Here is a 19,843-nt window from a genome sequence, read left to right as displayed (position 1 = left end):
CCCCCCCCCCCCCTTTCAAAACAATATATTATATTTTTTGAAAAATGTAAAAGTTTTTTGGAACAGTAAACAAGTCAGGCTAAATAATGAAAATGAATCTTTAGTAATTCTGTTGTCTTCATTAGTTTTAAAAACACATTTTTTTTATAGTTTAAAACAGCATCTTTGGATAGCTTTTCTGCTGGAGATACTGTTGTCCTAAAAACAAACAAAAAAAAAAATCTTACATATACCCTACAAAGGGTATTACTCAAAATTTTTTTCGGGTTTTAAAACCTTGACTTATCCAAACCGTGGTATACCTTGAAAACGGTTATCGTCCCATGCCTATTTAACACATTTGCGGCATATAGTGTGTCTTGTTAATTATTTAAAATAAACATCAAAATGTATCGCTTGATTTTCTTTCTTTCTTTTTACGGTACTGTTATCTCATTTAACAATGTTTGAGGCTAACATTTATATTCATCATGCCCTGGGCAATTTGTAACTGTTTTGTGAATTGTTGGTAGTTGTGGAGGAAAAAAAACTAAATTCTTCCTGGCCTTTTTATTGAAATTGCATGGAATTGGCTAGATATTCCAACACTTCCAACACTAGCAGAAATGCCTAGAATAAAAATAAAGAAAACGCACTGGACCACTGGCAAAATCATGTGCTAAATTGACTACAATCGATATTAAAAGCTATTACACCCCTGCTGAAAAATCCTGCTTAAACCAACCTAGGCTGGTTGGCTGGTTTTAGCTGGTCAACCAGCCTGGTTTTAGAGGGGTTTTAGCCATTTACAGGCTGGTTTCCAGCCATTTCCAGCCTGGTCTTAGCTGGTCTGGCTGGAAGCCCAGCTAAAACCAGCTTGACCAGCCTAGCCAGGCTCGGAGCCCAGCCAAAACCAGCTATGTCCAGCTTAAACCAGGCTGGTCAAACCGGTTTTAGCTGAATTTAGCTGGTCATTTTCCAGCCTGACTAGCAAAGACCAGACTGGAAATGGCTGGAAACCAGCCTGGAAATGGTCAAAACCCCTCTAAAACCAGATTTGTCAACCAGCTAAAACCAGCCAACTGGATTTTAGCTGGATTTTTCAGCAGGGACAGCAAAATCCTCGGAGTAAAATTTACTCAGTTTAGATTTAGTATTTGGTCCCTCTCTGAATTGAGTATAAGTTACTCAAATTAATGAAACCATTAAAGGATAAATTAGGTGATGATTGATAATAATATACAGAAACACTGAACTGAAACTGACTTCAGCCACAACCTTAGATGAAATCAGCTGAAATAAGATACATTGAATCTCTCAAAATCTCAGCAGGGGATCTTTAAGCCACTCCACAAACAGCAGCTTTACTTATTACCAACCTGTTTGGTAATAGAGACCAAATACTCTCTGAACTGAGTAAATTTTACTCTGAGGATTTTGCTGTGGTAATGTTAGCAAGCTAGATAGCATTCTACTTTTAAAGTAATGTACCTGAAGCTGTACTTTCAAAGTCATTGACAATCATTAGAAGACACAATGGTATGTGAATGAGTTATTGCTCAATCAATTAAACATGAAAGAACTGAACCACAGAATTACCATTGCCTCTCTACATTTTTGTGAAGGTGTCTTTTCAAGACTTGGGCCCAATCCCAATTCTATTTTTGTACCCCTAGTGTAAAGGGGAAGGGCTTCAAAATTTACCCCTAAGAATTGGGACAGCACTACAGCACCTGCACCCGTCATCATATGTCATCGCGATTTCTTGCTTTATATGAGATCAGACGATCTACAGCGACTGCTTTAGTTATTCCAGTTGCTTTATTTTTTTATATTTATCTTCAGGAGATCACTGAAGCAAATATTAAGTTATCATAACAGTCTAATGTGGCAATAAGACCGTAACTGTACTGTGTATTTACACAGTGGCCATACTCATCTATGTAAACACACCAAAAGCAACATTAGCATTATAGCAGACACTGTAAAAAGCTCATTCCCGGCCACTAGACTTTTCTGACAGGCTATTCGAGTGTCAGAATGATGTGGGACTGATATACAAGAGTTATTATTAGGGATTATTGATCGCAAATGTATCTTTTTTTTTTTTTTTAAGCATAACGCTAAAACACAAATGTGTTTATAAATATATTAATACATTTGTTTGTTGTAAAAATTCATGATGATGACAAAAATACTAATTGTGGCGCTCCTGACTTCTGGGTCAGAATTGACAGAATTTAAATAGAATTGGGACAGGGGAAGGACTAAGGTAGAATTGGTATTGGGCCTTAATATTACACATACAGTTCCCTGAAGGATCCTCATGTCCCACCTTTATTTATTAGCAGCTGCTTTTCTTAATTCTGCTACTAGAAAGAAAAGTGCTGTGTCTGTGTATAGCGACTGTAATTGCGCTGGTTCCCTTCGGCTCAATATGATGGTCTTTATATTAAGGTTGAAGTCAAGCATGTGGAATCAGAGTACGACGGTTCATGAAATACTAATGAGCTGCTGACTCAGTACATCGCTGCTGGCTCAGTCTGCCTTGTTTCAGAGTGTTAAAAGTCATATTCAAACCGCTTCCATATTCTTGTCCGCCCTGATATGACTTCTGATTTGATGGTGTGATCTATAATTGGATTTAGAGGTTGCCTACTGGTTAAAAGTTCAACTTCATGGGCAACTTGTTACAAGCTGTTGAAACCACTTTTTCATCTGGTCTATTAGTTATAAGAAAACAAAAACTAGATAAGAATAATGTGTTCACAGTAAAGTGGAGGACTAAGGGGAATGTTTAAAGGTGTAGTAGGTGATGTTCTTCAGAAACATTTGTTGTTGTGCTGGTTAAAAAATGTCTTCATATTCCAATAGTACTGATTAAAGTAAATGATCTAAATGTATTTATAGGTATTTTTTAGGGATGTAACGGTATCAGATTTTCACGGTACGATAATACCTCGGTATGAATGGAACGGTACGGTATTTATTGAATATTTTACAGAAAAAACGAAACTAATGAAAAGACTCGAAAAAAAGTGCCAAAAGTGTTTATTTACCTTAGCACTGAACATATCAATGACATACATATTAGTCATCTATCTGCAAGTTTCGAAACAGGGACTTCAATTTTTCAATTTTAATAACAAAAAACTATTAAACCATATAAAAAAATAAAGTTTCAATTTAGTATTGTTGAAAACTCATCACATTCAACATTTAATCACTCACTCACTTAGATAGAGATGGGTTTTTTAAGGAAAATTATCATATAACTATAGTCTGGTAAAAGCTGGGATCTCTGGGCATGTCCCCTGCAACAGAAAAAAAACCCTCTCATTTGGGACTGAGGTTTCTGGGACAGAGAGATATGATTTAGCCAAGGTTGACAGCAGTGGGTAACGTTGTTCATTGTCTTTCCACCACTTGAGAGGACAAGCCATGAGTGAGATAGAGGTCTCTTTGCGGTACAAGTCAATGTCTGCATCAATCTAACAAGTGTGCTGTGTTCTGCAGTCCCCATGACTGTTTTTAGTCGTATTCCCCGACTTATATTTCACCACAGTCTGGCAGTGCCTGCATACTGTTTTTTTCTATGTCAACCTTTTCTCCTTCTCCTTTTTCGTATCTTTTTAGAAAGGAACCGAAATGCTTCCACACATCTGATTTAAAACCCGCTTTAGGTTCGATCATTTCCAGCTCTTTTTCTTCCCCGCTACTAGCAACACACTCCATTTCCGCATTACTGGATCTGTAGTGACAACAGACTGCAAAGGATGATGGCCACGCCTGGGCTGATGGAAATTGTAGTTCCCGCTACCTCCCGTTCTCTTCATTCGCCCAAGCAAACTTTTCTCAGAAAAATAGTTTTATTGAGTCATGCGCCTACGTTGATATTGAAAAAAAATTACTATTGCGGTATGCCGGTATTTACAATATTGTTACATCCCTAGTATTTTTATATTCTGGGCAAGACATATGACAAATAAAAATTTGTCGGGCAGACAATTCCATAATTCTAATAAGTAGTCAAAACTGTCTGTCAACTAGGGGTGTCAAAATTAATCGTTTCTTCGGTGCACCGCGATGCAGACATGGACAATTCGGTATCGGTTCTGTAATAATCATAACCGGTTATTACTGACGTCATTTATCTCATATGCGCTCTGTCGCAAGGGAGGCGAGCGCGAGTATTTACAACGCTTTAACTACTTAAAACTCATAAACTGTGCACAATTTCACTGTGTGTGTTTGCTGGATTAGTCTTTCACTGACATAAACAGCAAAAGCCCCTATTTCACTGAGATTGGGAGAATGAAAGTACTCCATTTCTCTCTCTCTCTCTCTCTCTCTCTCTCTCTCTCTCTCTCTCTCTCTCACACACACACACACACACACACACACAGTGGCCCAAGTGACCTGCTGGCGTGACTTTTCTTCCACCGTGTCTATCATGCATCAGCTGTGATCGCCGCTGCCGCCTGCCGCTTATCAATATCACTCATCTGTGAAGAGCGCTGCGCGCAAGAGCCAATCGCAACCATTTTTGTTGAGGGTGGGACCAATCAAAGAGGTGTAAGAGAACTAGACAAGGATCAGAAAGTGAGCTGGATATTTATATTTGTTTATATTATTTGCTAAATGCTCGTGTTGTTTAAAGGTACAGTTTATATTTCTGACCGTTTGTATTAAATGACAAAATTGTATTACAAAGAGTATATAAATATAAGTATAGTCATGCATTTAATACAAGAACTGCTGCTGTGAAGAAAATATAAAACCGTGTATGGAAAGCACCGTCAATGCACCGTGATGCACCGAGATATCGAATTGAACCGAATTGATGGCATGATAATCGTAACCGAACCGAACCGTGAGACTAGTGTAGGTTCATAGCTCTACTGTCAACAAATTGTCTCCTTTTTGCGCAGATCTGCCATTTGCACATGCTAAATTCAGCTTGCCACAGTTTTTCGTTCAGAATTGTAGTCTTATAAAGTACTGTCAAATTTTCTAAATGGTGTATGACATGATCTAGTGCAGGGGTTCCCAAACCTTTTAGCTCGCGACCCCCAAAATGACAATACCAGTGTCTTGCGACCCCCAATATCCTCTGAGGTGGTTATAAATACAGAAACCTAGCATGCAATGGCGCACACACACACCAATACACCCAAGTCTGTTCTTCGTTTAGTTTCTTTAATGTATGTCAGTGCTGTAAATGGGCCAGAAAGTTTAACTTTGTGTTATAAAATCAGTAAATTAGGTGTTGATTGATAATAATCATCCCCTCCCCAGTTGATCGTTTGTAAAAGTGGCAGAAGGTAGATTTTTCCGATTAATCGTCTGTTGAACTGCATCTTAATCATCACAAATACTGCAGAAGACCTATTGGAACCCACATGGACTCAAGATTCTCATAGAAATCAGTCAAGTTTGGTGAAGAAAAAGTCATGGTTTGGGATTACATTCAGTATGGGGGTGTGCGAGAGATCTGCAGAGTGGATGGCAACATCAACAGCCTGAGGTATCAAGATAATTGTGCTGCCCATTATATTACAAACCACAGGAGAGGGTGAATTCTTCAGCAGGATAGCGCTCCTTCTCATACTTCAGCCTCCACATCAAAGATCCTGAAAGCAAAGAAGGTCGAGGTGCTCCAGGATTGGACAACCCAGTCACCAGACATGAACATTATTGAGCATGTCTGGGGTAAGATGGAGGAGGAGGCATTGAAGATGAATCCAAAGAATCTTGATGAACAAAGTCAGCAAAGTCAGACCTTACTGTCCTAATTAAATAATTAAAAATCAAGGCATGATCATATTTTATTTAGGTAAAATAAGTGTAATCTACAGGCCTTTGCCTTTCATATAAGCCACTTCTGATACTAAATGATCAACTAAAAGTCAAATTATTATTGGTTGTTCTAAAGCTCGGATAGGCACAAGACTTTTCAGGTAGTGTATATGAAACAACCTGTGTAGTAACTGCACAACTTCCAGCCAATCAGAATTAAGAATTTCAACAGACTATAGACCTTTTTTATGGCTGCTGCATGGAGGGCGCCATAGCGACCAGCGTCTTTCTGTAGAATGGTAAAAACTTCCGTTTACAGCGTGTACAACTGGTAATTTGCGCTCAGAAAACGGGTTTCAGTAACGTTTTTAATGGATAACAGAGTGTTTTTGTGACACACAACTTAAAAAATGTGTCTGTTAAAGACGTTTTAATCTTTCAGATGTGGTTCAAGAGCGTCAGAAATACGAGAAAAACATTCTCCTAGTTCACGTGTCTGCCGTCAGAAATACAGTGTGTGTGTGTGTTCCCGGCCTGTCAGCTGTTAGCTCAGCGGCTCTTTAACACACACACAGAGAGAGAGAGAGAGAGAAAGAGAGAGAGAGAGAGAGCAAACCAGATTACTGGCATGAAACTTAACAGGTATGAAAGTCGTGCAATTTACAAAAATGACCAATAAAAGTCTGTTATTGATCCTCTGCTGGCTGATTTGCTGTTCATTCTAATCGCGAGCCGTTTATGTTTTATTTCGTGTGTTGTATTTACCACGGTTTGTGTTTTTCTGTCATTTCGAAATGACACTAGCCTATATTTTCACTTTGTCACAGTTATTAAATCAGTGTGTCAGTGGCACAGTACAGGCTACGTGTGTGTGTCAAACATTTTGGTGAACTACATTTGTTTGGGCTGGTTATATATTTGAAATAAAGAGAAAATGTTGACTTTAGTGATGACGAGGCTTCATTTAAACTGCAGAAGATGCCGTCTGACAACGAGGGAAAAACGCCTCACAGCAGCTGTTTTCCATCCTATTAGATCGCATTTCTTTAAATGATCAGTCCAGGAGATGGTGCTGATGGACAACAGAATTAGCTCAAAGAGGATAAAAGCAGGTAAAATAAATTAAAACTATGGTTTCAAAGCTTTCCAAATGTGACTGTTTACATGCATCAGCTGCCGACCGGAGGTTCTTTGCATCCTTCTTGCGCATACACGAAAAGCATAATGGGTAATTTTGCGTTCCAAGAAAAAGGTCTATAGAATAATCGTATATAAACTCAAGAGTCCAAACTTTTAAGAGGTAGTGTAAGTTATGTAACGTCTCCCTTCAGGCAGAGCGTGCCTCCAGCAGTACTTTCAGAGATGCTGCCTCAGATGTTTCCTGAAAGGCTTTTTATGTAACCCTACTGGAAAGCGAGTGTTTTTGAGGATAAAATCTGACTAATGTGCACAGAAGAGCAGCATGAGAGATCGAGTTTGTTTGTCTGTTGTCTCTGCAGTTGGTGATCATGGCCGGGACGGTGCTGCTGGCGTATTACTTCGAATGCACGGACACGTTTGGCATCCACATTCAGGGTTTCTTCTGTAATGACGCTGACCTGCTGAAGCCATACCCGGGGCCCGAGGAGAGCAGCTTCATCCAGCCACTCATCCTCTACTGTGTGGTGGCAGCTGCGCCCACTGCCATAGTGAGTATCAGTGTAAAGTAACAATATTAATAATAATAATTATTATTATTAATTAATAATAATTAATTAATTAATTATTAATATTAATAAGTATTAAGCAGCTGTAATTGAGTATTTTTTTTCAGAAATTGTAATTTACTAAGTAGTTTTAAAAATGTGTACTTTTACTTTACCTTGTGTACATTTTTAATGCAGTATTGGTACTTTACTTCACTCCCTCAAACTGCAGTTACTTTATTTTTTCTTCAGTGCTGTGATTCCTGTCCAATCAAATTGCACATAAGAAGATAAATCTCACCAAAATAAGACATGGGTGATTTATAATTGCAGCAAACTGCTTGGATGTGTCCAAGAAAATGTTCAAGAAGATCTTAAAATATTTACATGCATTGACCCAGAGACTGTTCAGATGCATGTCACTGATGAGAAGATGAGGGATGTTTACTGTATGATGACCGAAATGGCCTTTAACCTGCCTGGTTAGCCTAATTAACCTAGTTAAGCCTTTAAATATCACTTTAAGCTGTAGAGAAGTATCTTGAAAAAGATCTAGTAAAATATTATGTATGGGAAAGATAAAATAAATCAGTTATTAGAGATGAGTTATTAAAACTATTATGTTTAGAAATGTGTTGAAAACATCTCTCCGTTAAACAGAAATTAGGGAAAGAAATAAATCAGAAGTGCTAATAATTCAGGGGGTTTAATAATTCTGACTTTAACTGTATTTGTATATATACTTGTATAAAAATATTAATAATAAAAAAAATAATAATATTAATAATAATTGGTATTAAATAATAATAAGTTCTTGTTATTTCTGTTAATTGTTAAGGCCCACTTTTGGATTTACATTTAACATCTTAATAAAGATAATACTGATTCTGTTATCTCCTTGAATTATTAATTTGATTTCAACTCTATTTATTACAGCGCCTGATGCCACTAACTAGTCTTTTGAGAATATAAATAATAATAACGTATTGCATTCTAATAGTACAATGGAAATCTTCAGAATAGAAGAGATGGATCACTGAGTGCTGCACAGTTGGTAAGATTGGTAGCTCAAATATCTCACAGATTGCTATATAAGACAGAGAACGTTTCAAATCAATGCTTTATTTCATTACCTGCAGTGTTTGGTGGACATGAACAGCAGAGGGCACTGCAGTACCAGTACACAGCAAACATTACACATGTCTTTTTCCAAGTCATGCTTTTGTTTTAATACAAGAAGCACATTTTATTACTAAATTATATAGGTTATTCCATATACTGTAGGCTTTAACTATGCATTTAAATAAAAGAAAACAAATAAATAAATAAATAATAAGTCTCCAGAGGGGAGTTTCATATCAGTTTAAAAGCCACATAGAGCAGAAAACATCAGCCATGAAAAATAGATTATAGTGTAAATTATATCTGAAAATGATGGTCTCTTTAATTTGTTTTTCATATTAAATATACCAGGGGTTGAATATAATACTTTCCATCAAGACTACTTACAAGCATAGTTCACTAAATTCTGTCGCCTCACCCCCACATCATTATACACTCTATATTTAATATTATTTTCAGCCGGTATTCAAGATACTCATGCCTTCCCTTTTCATACTATGAACGATGACCAAGGGGTTTGAATGTCAGACGTGGCATTAAAGGATAATTGTCGTGCATCAATATTCCTCTGAAGTCATGCAGATGTGACGGACTACATTTTAGGTCGTTATTATTGACACGCAAGGTTGCTTAATGAATATATTAATGGATATTCGGTAAGAAGCTGCAAACTTATGCTTCATTTTCTTTATATTATGTGCTATTAGTACAATGTTAATCAATTCATATTAATATTTATAAATATGAAGTTACTCATAAGTGTTTATTTTGTGACTGTTAAGTTTCCGATACTCTGTGAAATAGCTCCTTTTAATCTTTTCATCACATTTAACTAAAATAAATGAAATAAAATGAAAATGTCTTAGTCACATACTTCATCTATGTAATAAATGAATTAAAGCTACACAAAATAATATTGCACTTATTATTATTATTATTATTATATAATAATTAAAGAGCCCCTATTATATGTTAAAAAGGGTCATATTTTGGTTTTAAGGGTCTCCAACAACAGGCTAATATGCATGCAAGGTCAAAAAACACTTTCATTGTCCTATAATATGCATTTATTTTACATAATTATCCCAGCGACTCCTATATGATTCATTCAGCGATACATTTGTTGCCAAACGCCTCCTTAAGCCTCCTTTCCACTGCACACGACAAACGACAAGTGACAAGCGACAGACCGGAAGTCATTCATTTCCAATGGAGAGCAGTCCGGGAGCTGCGTGGAGTTCTGATCATCTCCGTATGCAGAAAATTCGGATCTGAATTGAGCTGCGGATCCGTTGAAATATTTGAACTCCTGCGACTAGACCGTATGCGACCTGCCGACCGGATATGATGTATTCCAGTGTTTTCCTAGCAGATCGTGTGCGCGAGATGAGAAATATGAGTTTATTTGGTTATTTTTTTGAATTATAAAAAGTCTATATTTAAAAAAAAAAAATTCTGTTCATAAATGTAAGTAAAAAACTAATAAAAATATTTATTTTTAATGTTGCCTGCACATTCCCTCCAGTATTTTAGCGGTCTATGAGTTTCTAGAATTTATTAATTCATCTAAACGCACAGAGAATGAAGGCTCTTGCTTTTGCCCTCCTTTATTTCGGACACCGTGAAATCAGCTTCTCCCCCGTGGTGCACGACAACACTGAAAATACTGTGCGGCTGCCACTAGGGGGCGTATTCCGACAGTCGTGTCCAAATGTTGTGTGCAGTGGAAAGGCGGCTGATGACATTCTTTTGAGATTGGACAACAGCGTTCAGCATGAGACAGTGAAATGCCCACCACGGCTTATCAACAAAATTGAAGTAGTCAGAGTGTAAAGTTTATGTGTGAACATACCTGCTAACACTCCTGTTTTTCCCAAAAGTCTCCCGTATTTCAGACCCAGCTCCTGCCACTCTCCCGTTTTGTTACTTATGCCATGCAAATCCCGTAAATTCAACCACTCCATATATATATATATATATATATATATATATATATATATATATATATATATATATATATATATATATATATATATACTGTGTATGTATGTATGTATGTATGTATGTATATGTATGTGTGTTTATATATATATATATATATATATATATATATATATATATATATATATATATATATATATTAGAATTTGATAGAAATGTCCATTTTGTGGCTGACACAATAAATAGGCCTATTGCGTTTTCAAATTTTGATTTTTTTTAATATGTGAACAACATATACCATTAACAACAGAACATCGTCAAATCTTCACGCACTGCAGTGTTTTCAACAGCATAGAAAAATTATACAATAAATAGGCCTGCCCTAAATATTTTTAGATATTTCTGTATATGGAATGTGATCCATAATAAATAAAAATAAGTTTAATTTAAAGCTATGGAAAATTATCCTTATAAATATATTATATGAGCTAATAAAATCTTGTTTTTTTTCTACTACTGATAACATTTTTTTAAATAAAAAAAAATTAGTCAATGTCTTTTTTAAATTTTATTTTATTTTATTTTATTTCTTAACATAAGAGGAGTCATGTTTTAAGACCTGTATATATTCACATTTAGACAACACAACAACAGCAACATCAACAAAACATTAACGTTTAAAGAAATGTTATCGGTACTTTTATGGTAGAAACAAATTAATTTAACTTAAATTATTTCACTTTGTTTTAGTCAAACAGACACTCCATAAATCCAGTTAATCCAGAGAAATGACTAATTTTCATCTGGTCTCTCTTTTTATATCCCGTAATAGTATATGGCAGAAAATCTACTCTCCTTGGTAGCTTTTTCATACAGTGATGGCCATTCCCAGTGTAGCTAATCTTTATATTTCTGCCAGTTTTTCAAGCAGCGGACTGCAGTGTCATCTCTACAGTCCTATTCTAAGAAATGAACACTGCAGTCCAATCCCATCATTCCAAGCTCAGAAATTTAATCAAGATTTATATCCAAGATTTATAATCCAAGCTCAGATTTAATCAAGTGAGTTTTACTCCTGAGATATGAACTGCAGTAACAGCCTCAAGTCTTGAATTTTACCCCGTGACCCAAACCTTCTGTCCTCTGTAGGGCAGAAAACTAAACTAAATAGAAAACCTCCTTTGCATTTTGGTGACTTTAGAATTGGTCAGTGGCAAAAAAAAAAAAAAAACTGACTTCAAAGTGGCCTGTGAAATGCAGGATCTTTAAGGTGCAAATTCCTAAAACTGCCTCATTTTTTGTCACTATCATTCTTTTTTGGTTCAAAGACACATGCTTTCTATGCAAATTCATTCCATCAATGGGATTTTGTTAGTAAATTCTGCCTTTCAAATTGTATATTTAGGCAACTTACCATTTCCAACATGTGAATGATGCTGACCGAAACATGCCTTCAATTTATTAAGGTACCGGGTCCATGACGTCATCGACTTTCGCTTTCAGATTTAAAGGGCTAGCATTGCACCAGACCCTGTAAGTTTTTCGTTTTAAAGTGTAGAATCTTTATTTTATGCACATATGCATCACTTTTGTTTTTATTCTACTGTACACAAGTTATTTACACTTAAATACACAGTATTTTGGATACCCGAGCTGGGTATTTTACATTGGTTCATTTTCATATTTTTCATATGACACATGTACAAGTTATAGCTCAAATGAAAGCTCTTGCTGGTGCTCATACGGTTCTAGCATTATTTTTACTAAACTATATTCACATATCAAACAGTTGCCAAATTAATCGCTGTGTTTCCATGGCACAGAAGTGAAAACAATACATTCATGATCAATAAGCAGCCCCAGATAGCACAGACAGCTGTCATCTCTTACCTTATGCTGTGCGCTTCAGGGCCATTCTCCTCTGTTTTTGAGGTGATGTGCTTAAGTAATCCTTTTATATGTCTGACTTGGTCCAAACACAGTGAATTATGCTTGATCAAACTAAAGAATAGTGAAATATGAAAACAATGATCCCTCCCTGTGGCTTGGACAGCACCTCTCATCAGTTGGAACACAATAACTTTTGCATAGATTATGGTGGAGACATTTTTCTTTTTTCCCATGATTACAGACATGTGCAGCAACCACCAAAATTAATTACAGCACCCTAGATAATAATATGCAAAGAGGGTTTTGCTGTGTACTAGGAATACCATTTAACCGTTCAACTGATGCTATCAGTCGGTTAAAAATGCATCCTTTTGGTTATTATGAGCATCCCTAACTGTTACCTTTGAATTCCATAGTAGGACAAACAAATATTGGTCACACTTTACAATAAGGTTCATTAGTTAATGTTAATTAATGCATTTACTAACATGAACAAACAATGAACAATACATTTACTACTGTATTTGTTCATGTTAGTTAACGTTTGTTAATGAAAATACAGTAGTTTATTGTTAATTCATGTTAACTCATGGTGCATTAACTAATGTTAACAAGCATGACCTTGGAAGTTAATAATGCATTAGTAAATATTCAATTATGATTAATAATTGCTGTACATGTGTTGTTCATGATTAGTTCATGTTAGTAAACGCATTAACTAATGAACCTTATTGTAAAGTGTTACCCAAATATTAATGTAGTCGATGATAACAGGTGTTCAGCTTTCTTCAATGTATTTTCTTTTGTGTTTAAAAGTCAAACAGGTTTAAAACAAGTAAAGGGTGAGTAAATTAAGGGTTCGGATTAGTTCACCTAAAAATGAAAACTATCCCATGCTTTTGTTTGATTTATTTTATTAAAAGCATTGACAATTTTTCCTTCATTGTCTTGAACTATTTTGTTTGAGAAATGACCTGTAGAAGTGTCGATGTGAAACTGGAGCTGAATTCGCATCACGAGCACAGCTGTTTTTCTTTTTAAATTGTTTACTTTATTTGAATTAGTGTTTTCATCCAGGGTGTCGACTGTTATAGTCACTAAATCGGATGTATTTTTTGTGGTGTTGTTGTGTCTGTAGATATTTGTTGGCGAGATCTCCATGTACATCATGAAGTCCACCAGAGAAGCTCTCCTCGCCCAGGAGAAAACCATTGTTACTGGAGAGTGTTGCTATCTTAACCCTCTCATCCGCAGAATCATCCGCTTCATCGGTGAGTCTTGCCTTTTCAACAATGACAAACATATATGCTTCTTTAGAGGTTTAAATTAAATTAGTTTAATTAAATTAATTCATTCGTTCATTGTCCGTTCATTGTCCGTTCATTGTCGTTCGTTCATTGTCCATCCATCCGTCCGTCCGTCCATCCATTTATCCATCCATTTATCCATCCATCCATCCATCCATGTTCGTTTGTTCGCTGTCTGCCTGCCTGCCTGCCTGCCTGACTGTCTGTCTGCCTGCCTGTCTGTCTATCTGTCCATCTATCCATCCATCTTTGTTCAATGTCTGTCTGTCTATCTTCGTTTGTTCGTTCGTTCATTGTCTTTCCGTCTGCCTGCCTATCCATCCATCCATCCATCCATCCATCCATCCATCCATCCATCCATCCATCCATCCATCCATCCATCCATCCATTCATCCATCCATCCACAGTATCTATCTATATTAATTTGTTTGTTTATTTGTTCGTTCGTTGTCTGTCTGTCTATCTTTGTTCGTTCATTGTCTATCTGTCCATCTATTCATCCATCCATCTTCGTTCATTCGTTGTCTGTCTGTCTATCTTCATTTGTTCGTTCATTCATTGTCCATCCATCCATCTGTCTGTCCGTCCATCCATCCATCCATCCATCCATCCATCCATCCATCCATCCATCCATCCATCCATCCATCCATCCATCCATCCATCCATCCATCCATCCACAGTATCTATCTGTTCGTTCGTTGTCTGTCTGTCTATCTTCAATTGTTTAATCGTTCATTGTCTGTCTGTCTGTCTATCTGTCTGTCTATCTATATATCCATCTTATCCATCCATCCATTTTTGTTCGTTTATTCGTTGTCTGTCTGTCTATCTTCGTTTGTTCAGTCGTTCATTGTCTGTCTCTCTGTCTGTCTATCTATCTATCTATCTATCTATCTATCTATCTATCTATCTATCTATCTATCTATCTATCTATCTATCTATCTATCTATCTATCTATCTATCTATCTATCTATCTATCTATCTATCTATCTATCTATCTATATATCTATCTATCTGTCTGTTTGTCAGTCTATGTTCATTCGTTCATTGTCTGTCAGTCTGTCTGTTTGTCAATTTTTGTAATCATGAAACTTTTGGTCTGTAATATATATATATATATATTCATTTAAATATTAGGTGCTGTTATTGTCAGAACTATATTTCATTTTACTTTATTTTAATTAATTGTTATATCAAATGTTATCATTTTAAAATAATTTACAGTAGGTAAAGTTGTTTATGTGTTTGGACGACAAATTGATAGTGCTACATGAAAGGCTCTTCAACATTATTAATACTAATACAAAAAGAATGAATAAATGAATGAATGAACGAACGTCAATACTTTAATGGGAGCTCTCAAAACCTAAAGAACAGCACAGATGCAATAAATCTTTGACTTGATTTGCCTGGAGATTTTCAAAACTGCTGAGCTGTGGCTGTTTTATTGACAAGGAGCAGACAAGACACACAGCAGCACCTCCAAAACACATCAATTTTAAATGTTTCCTACAGACATAATGACAAACACAATCAGCAATGCTTTTCCAAGAAAACTCACAGCATACCTTTTATACATTGGTATTTACAGGATCTTGGTTTTAGTGCACTTCTGCAGCTTGCCAAGCTAGAGCATCTGAGCGTGATTTGAAGTGAAATTAGAAACATGTGGAGAGCTTGATTTACTGGATGCGATGCATAATGCAGTGGAGACGCTGGTAATGGTGTCCTTTGAGGCTTGGCATCGCAGTCGTGTGGACAATCAAACTGCAGCCTTTTCACAGTCTGCAGCAATTGTGTCCACAGTGGTTTCCAACCATCCTTTGTCTTTCTGTCTCCAGCAGAGGCCTTCTTTCCAGTTGCTTGATTTTTTTTGTTTAATACTTTTTTCTAAAACCAGTACTGGCAAATTGGTAAAGTCAAACAAATAAACAAACAAACAAATAATTAAATAAAAAAATAAACAAAAAACAAACAAATAAAAAGATGAATGAATAAATAAATAAATACACAAATAAATGAATGAATAAATAAACAAAGAAACAAACAAATAAATAGATGAATGAATGAATGAATAAATAAATAAATAAATACACAAATAAATAAATACACAAATAAATGAATGAATAAATAAAGAAACAAACTAATAAATAAATGAATAAATACACAAATAAATTAACGAGTAAATAAACACAGAAACAAATAAATAGATGAATAAATATATAAATAAATAATACACAAATAAATAAATACACAAAAGAATGAATAAATAAACAAAGAAACAAACTAATAAATAAATGAATAAATAAATAAATACACAAATAAATGAATGAATAAACAAATAAATAAATACACAAATAAATAGATTAATGAATAAATAAATAAATAAATAAATGAATACACAAATAAATAAAAACACCAATAAATAAATACACAAATAAATGAATGAATAAATAAAGAAAGAAACAAACTAATAAATAAATACACAAATAAATGAATGAATAAACATATAAATAAATGCACAAATAAATAAATAGATGAATAAATAAATGAATAAAAACACCAATAAATAAATACACAAATAAATGAATGAATAAATAAACAAAGAAACAAACTAATAAATAAATGAATAAATAAATACACAAATAAATGAATGAACAAACAAATAAATAAATACACATTAAATAGATAAATTAATAAATAAATAAATACACAAATAAATAAATACACAAATAAATGAATGAATAAATAAACACAGAAACAAACTAATAAATAAATGAATAAATAACTAAATACACAAATAAATGAATGAATAAATAAACAAAGAAATAGATGAATAAATAAGTAAATAAATACACAAATAAATAAACAAATAAATAAATACACACACAAATGAATGAATAAACAACAAAAAACAAAGTAATAAATAAATAATATTATGTTATATATATATATATTCATTCATTCATTCATTCATTCATTTTTTTTCAGCTTTGTCCTTTTATTAATTAGGGGTCACCACATATATATTAAGGGAAAACAAAATACAAAACTACACAGTCCTGTGTGGAAAAAGTCTTTGTCCCCTATACTTCATAACTGGTTGGGCCAGCCTTAGCAGCAACAACTGCTAATAATTCTGACTTTGACTGTATATTCAAAACCAACCACAATCTACATTTTAAAGTATGATGGCAAAACAAATTAATCAGTATAAACATACATTTTTTTTCTCGGCCTTAAAATACATTGTAATGTAATGCACTCTCAGACACACAATTTCATGGTGAAATAAGCGGATTTCCATCCCTTTCAAGATCATAAAAATCTCTTGTAGAACGTCAGTGTGTGAGAGTTTGCTAAAGGACATCATAATTACTTGCATAAGATATTGAGCTTAGTAGAGTAGTTTTGTTTGTGCCAAATGGTGTATGCAAATGTAGCTTTTGCTCTAGTGGGCATTTGTAATTACTTCTGGATGAAGATAAAAATAACATTGTTCCATCAAGTCCGCATTGGTATTCATAGGCGTCCTCCAAACCCTTGTCTGATCTTCCCTTTATATTCAGAGCCTTGATTAGAAGCAACAGGCTGAATACATATTTTGAAATTTTTATTTTATTTTATTGTTTGTTTGTTTTTTTACTGAATATTTTCAAGCACATACAGAAGGGAAAATAAGTATTGAACACGTCATGTTTTTTACTTGGGAATAATTTTTCCAAAGAAGCTGTTAACATGGGATTGAATCAGATTTGGGTAAAATACAAATAAAAAATAAAATAAAACAAAAATGTCTGAGAAACGAGTTGTGTAATAACAATGGAATGACACAAGGAGTAAGTACTGAACTACTAAAATGTATTTGATACTTTATATAACATATGCTTTGTGGATGGCAGCTTAAAGACGCCTCTCAAATGGAGATTGAAATCACATGAACTGCTCAGGTGTGATTTATTTTTCACAGACTTTAAGAGAGATACAATCTTGATGGTTTCTTTGGGTTTTGTCTATCGAATCTGATCTTTATTCTGTATTTTTTATTGGAGTCAAGTCAGGTGATTGGGTGGGCCATTCTACAGCTTGATTTTCTTTCTCTGAAACCATTTGAAAGTTTCCTTGGCTGAGTTTTGGATCATTGTCTTGCTGAAATATCCACTCTGGTTTCATCCTGGTAATGTAGATGTTGGACTGAAGCTGCTAATATTAATTTAAATTGGTCGAAAGGGAAGGGGGTTACCAAAAAAACTACTGAGAGATTTCAGCTGCTGTCTGGGCTTTCACTTTCTTTCTACGCCTTCTTTTCTTCATGTGTTCAATACTTTTTTTTACCTGTGTCATTTTATTTTGTTATGCATAACTTTATTTGTAAACTAATTTTTTTTTAATCAAAAGTTTATATGTTATATTAAAATATTACTATATCATATTATTTTTCAACAGGAGGTAAACACGAATTACTTCCAAAAACTTCAGATATAGTCTGTGTTAATAAATGCAAGGCTATTCATGAAATCCAGCCATAAAACGGTATGACTATGTTTCAGATGACTGTTCTAGAGCCTACAGCTAATCAATCTGTCAGATTCTGGAGTACATTATAGCTCTGAAGAAAATTCTAAAAGATAAATGATCCAAATTAAAACAAATGCATTTATAGAGATGGTGTATAACTTCAATATATAACTACAATTAAGTGCACACAGCAAGCCATATCATCTGATAATTGTAGGAAATAATCCCAAAAGGCAATTGACTGTTTAAAGGAACATTAACCAAAACAAAAATACAATGTATATGCCGAGTTCAGCGGCTAATCAGCCGGAATCAGCTGAGGTGACGAGACATCGAGCAACAAGACCTAGCTGTCACTCAAGTGGCCACGCCCTTAATTATACAGACTTAATATAACATAATAAAAATGATATGGATGAGTTGTAAAAAAATTCACCTCTTCATAGTTTTCATGAAGGGTAATCATAGCTATATGCACTAATGCCATCTTTTGTACCAGGCTGTAAACATGTTTTTATCAGCTGTAAAATTGGCCAATTTACCAATGCAGTCAGAAATCATCTGGATTTCCTGGGGCCAGCCCTCCAACGCGATTCGATGAATTGTTGTTTTGGTTACTTCTGTATTGGCTTTACGAGGGAGAGCGGGAGGTTGCCGCCTGCCGTAAATACACACATTAATTAGTTTGTTTATATCCTAATATTTGTATTTTTATGGTTATTTTAACTACTGGCCAGAAGGTTATGGTTGAAAATGACTCATCTGGCCTATTTACAGTAATGTATTTAAAGGAGTTACCCAAAAATGTAAATTAGGTCATTTATTATTCACATTCAAACATTAGTTCGTCTTCAGAACGCAAATGAGTACATTTTTAGATGAAAGAGGAGAGCTCCATCATCCTCCATAAACAGAAATGGAGATGTTTGAAGTCCAGTAAACTAACCAAAGGTAATGTCAAATAAAAGTCAATAAAATGGAAACATTTAAAGCAGTTTGTTTTAAATGCATTGAAAACACTGTCCTCTTAACAAAAAACAAACAAGCAACAATCTTCTAAATATTTTTTTTTTCTTAAAGCCATGTAAGCAAGATGCTACATGACAAACAAGCATTACGTAAACGTAAAAAGTAAAATGGTCAAATGAGGTTGCAAGATGTTTCCAGTAGCTAGATGTTTTTGTAAACTACACTAAACAGTCTTTGATGTTTAGGAAATGTATCGATAGACATTGAACGTACAAAAACAAGTGTGAACTGATGTTGTTAAATTTTCAGAGCACCGATTGGGAGCCACAAGCGGAATATATTTGTTGACGTTTTTTGTTTGTTTTTTTTCTTTTGCTGCAGGTGTCTTCGCGTTCGGCCTGTTCGCCACCGACATCTTTGTCAACGCTGGCCAAGTAGTGACTGGCAATCTGGCGCCGTACTTTCTGAACGTCTGCAAGCCAAATTACACTGGACTGGATTGTCACTTCAGTCATCAGTTCATCGCCAATGGGAACATCTGCACGGGGAACCAGGTGGTCGTGGAAAGAGCCAGAAGGTCCTTCCCATCCAAAGATGCTTCCCTCAGTGTCTATTCAGCCGTCTACGTCACTG

At 34.9% G+C, this 19,843-nt stretch overlaps 1 protein-coding gene across 4 annotated transcripts in view; it reads left to right on the top strand.

The window, feature by feature from the left end:
- Window positions 1-19,843, top strand: part of plppr1 (phospholipid phosphatase related 1) — a 373,756-nt gene that overhangs the window by 331,841 nt on the left and 22,072 nt on the right. For all 4 annotated transcript variants that reach the window (XM_087269234.1, NM_001441646.1, NM_001002132.2 and 1 more), the window contains 3 exons: window positions 7,278-7,466; window positions 13,555-13,687; window positions 19,592-19,842. In XM_087269234.1, the coding sequence (XP_087125360.1) occupies window positions 7,278-7,466; window positions 13,555-13,687; window positions 19,592-19,842 (573 nt within the window). The remainder of the gene's footprint in view (window positions 1-7,277; window positions 7,467-13,554; window positions 13,688-19,591; window position 19,843) is intronic.

Source organism: Danio rerio, chromosome 10, assembly GCF_052040795.2.
Source record: "Danio rerio strain M-AB ecotype USA chromosome 10, GRCz13ab, whole genome shotgun sequence".
In the NCBI taxonomy this organism is placed as follows: Eukaryota; Metazoa; Chordata; class Actinopteri; order Cypriniformes; family Danionidae; genus Danio; species Danio rerio.
Note: the sequence above shows the minus strand (reverse complement) of the source record. Positions and strands in the feature narration are given on the sequence as shown.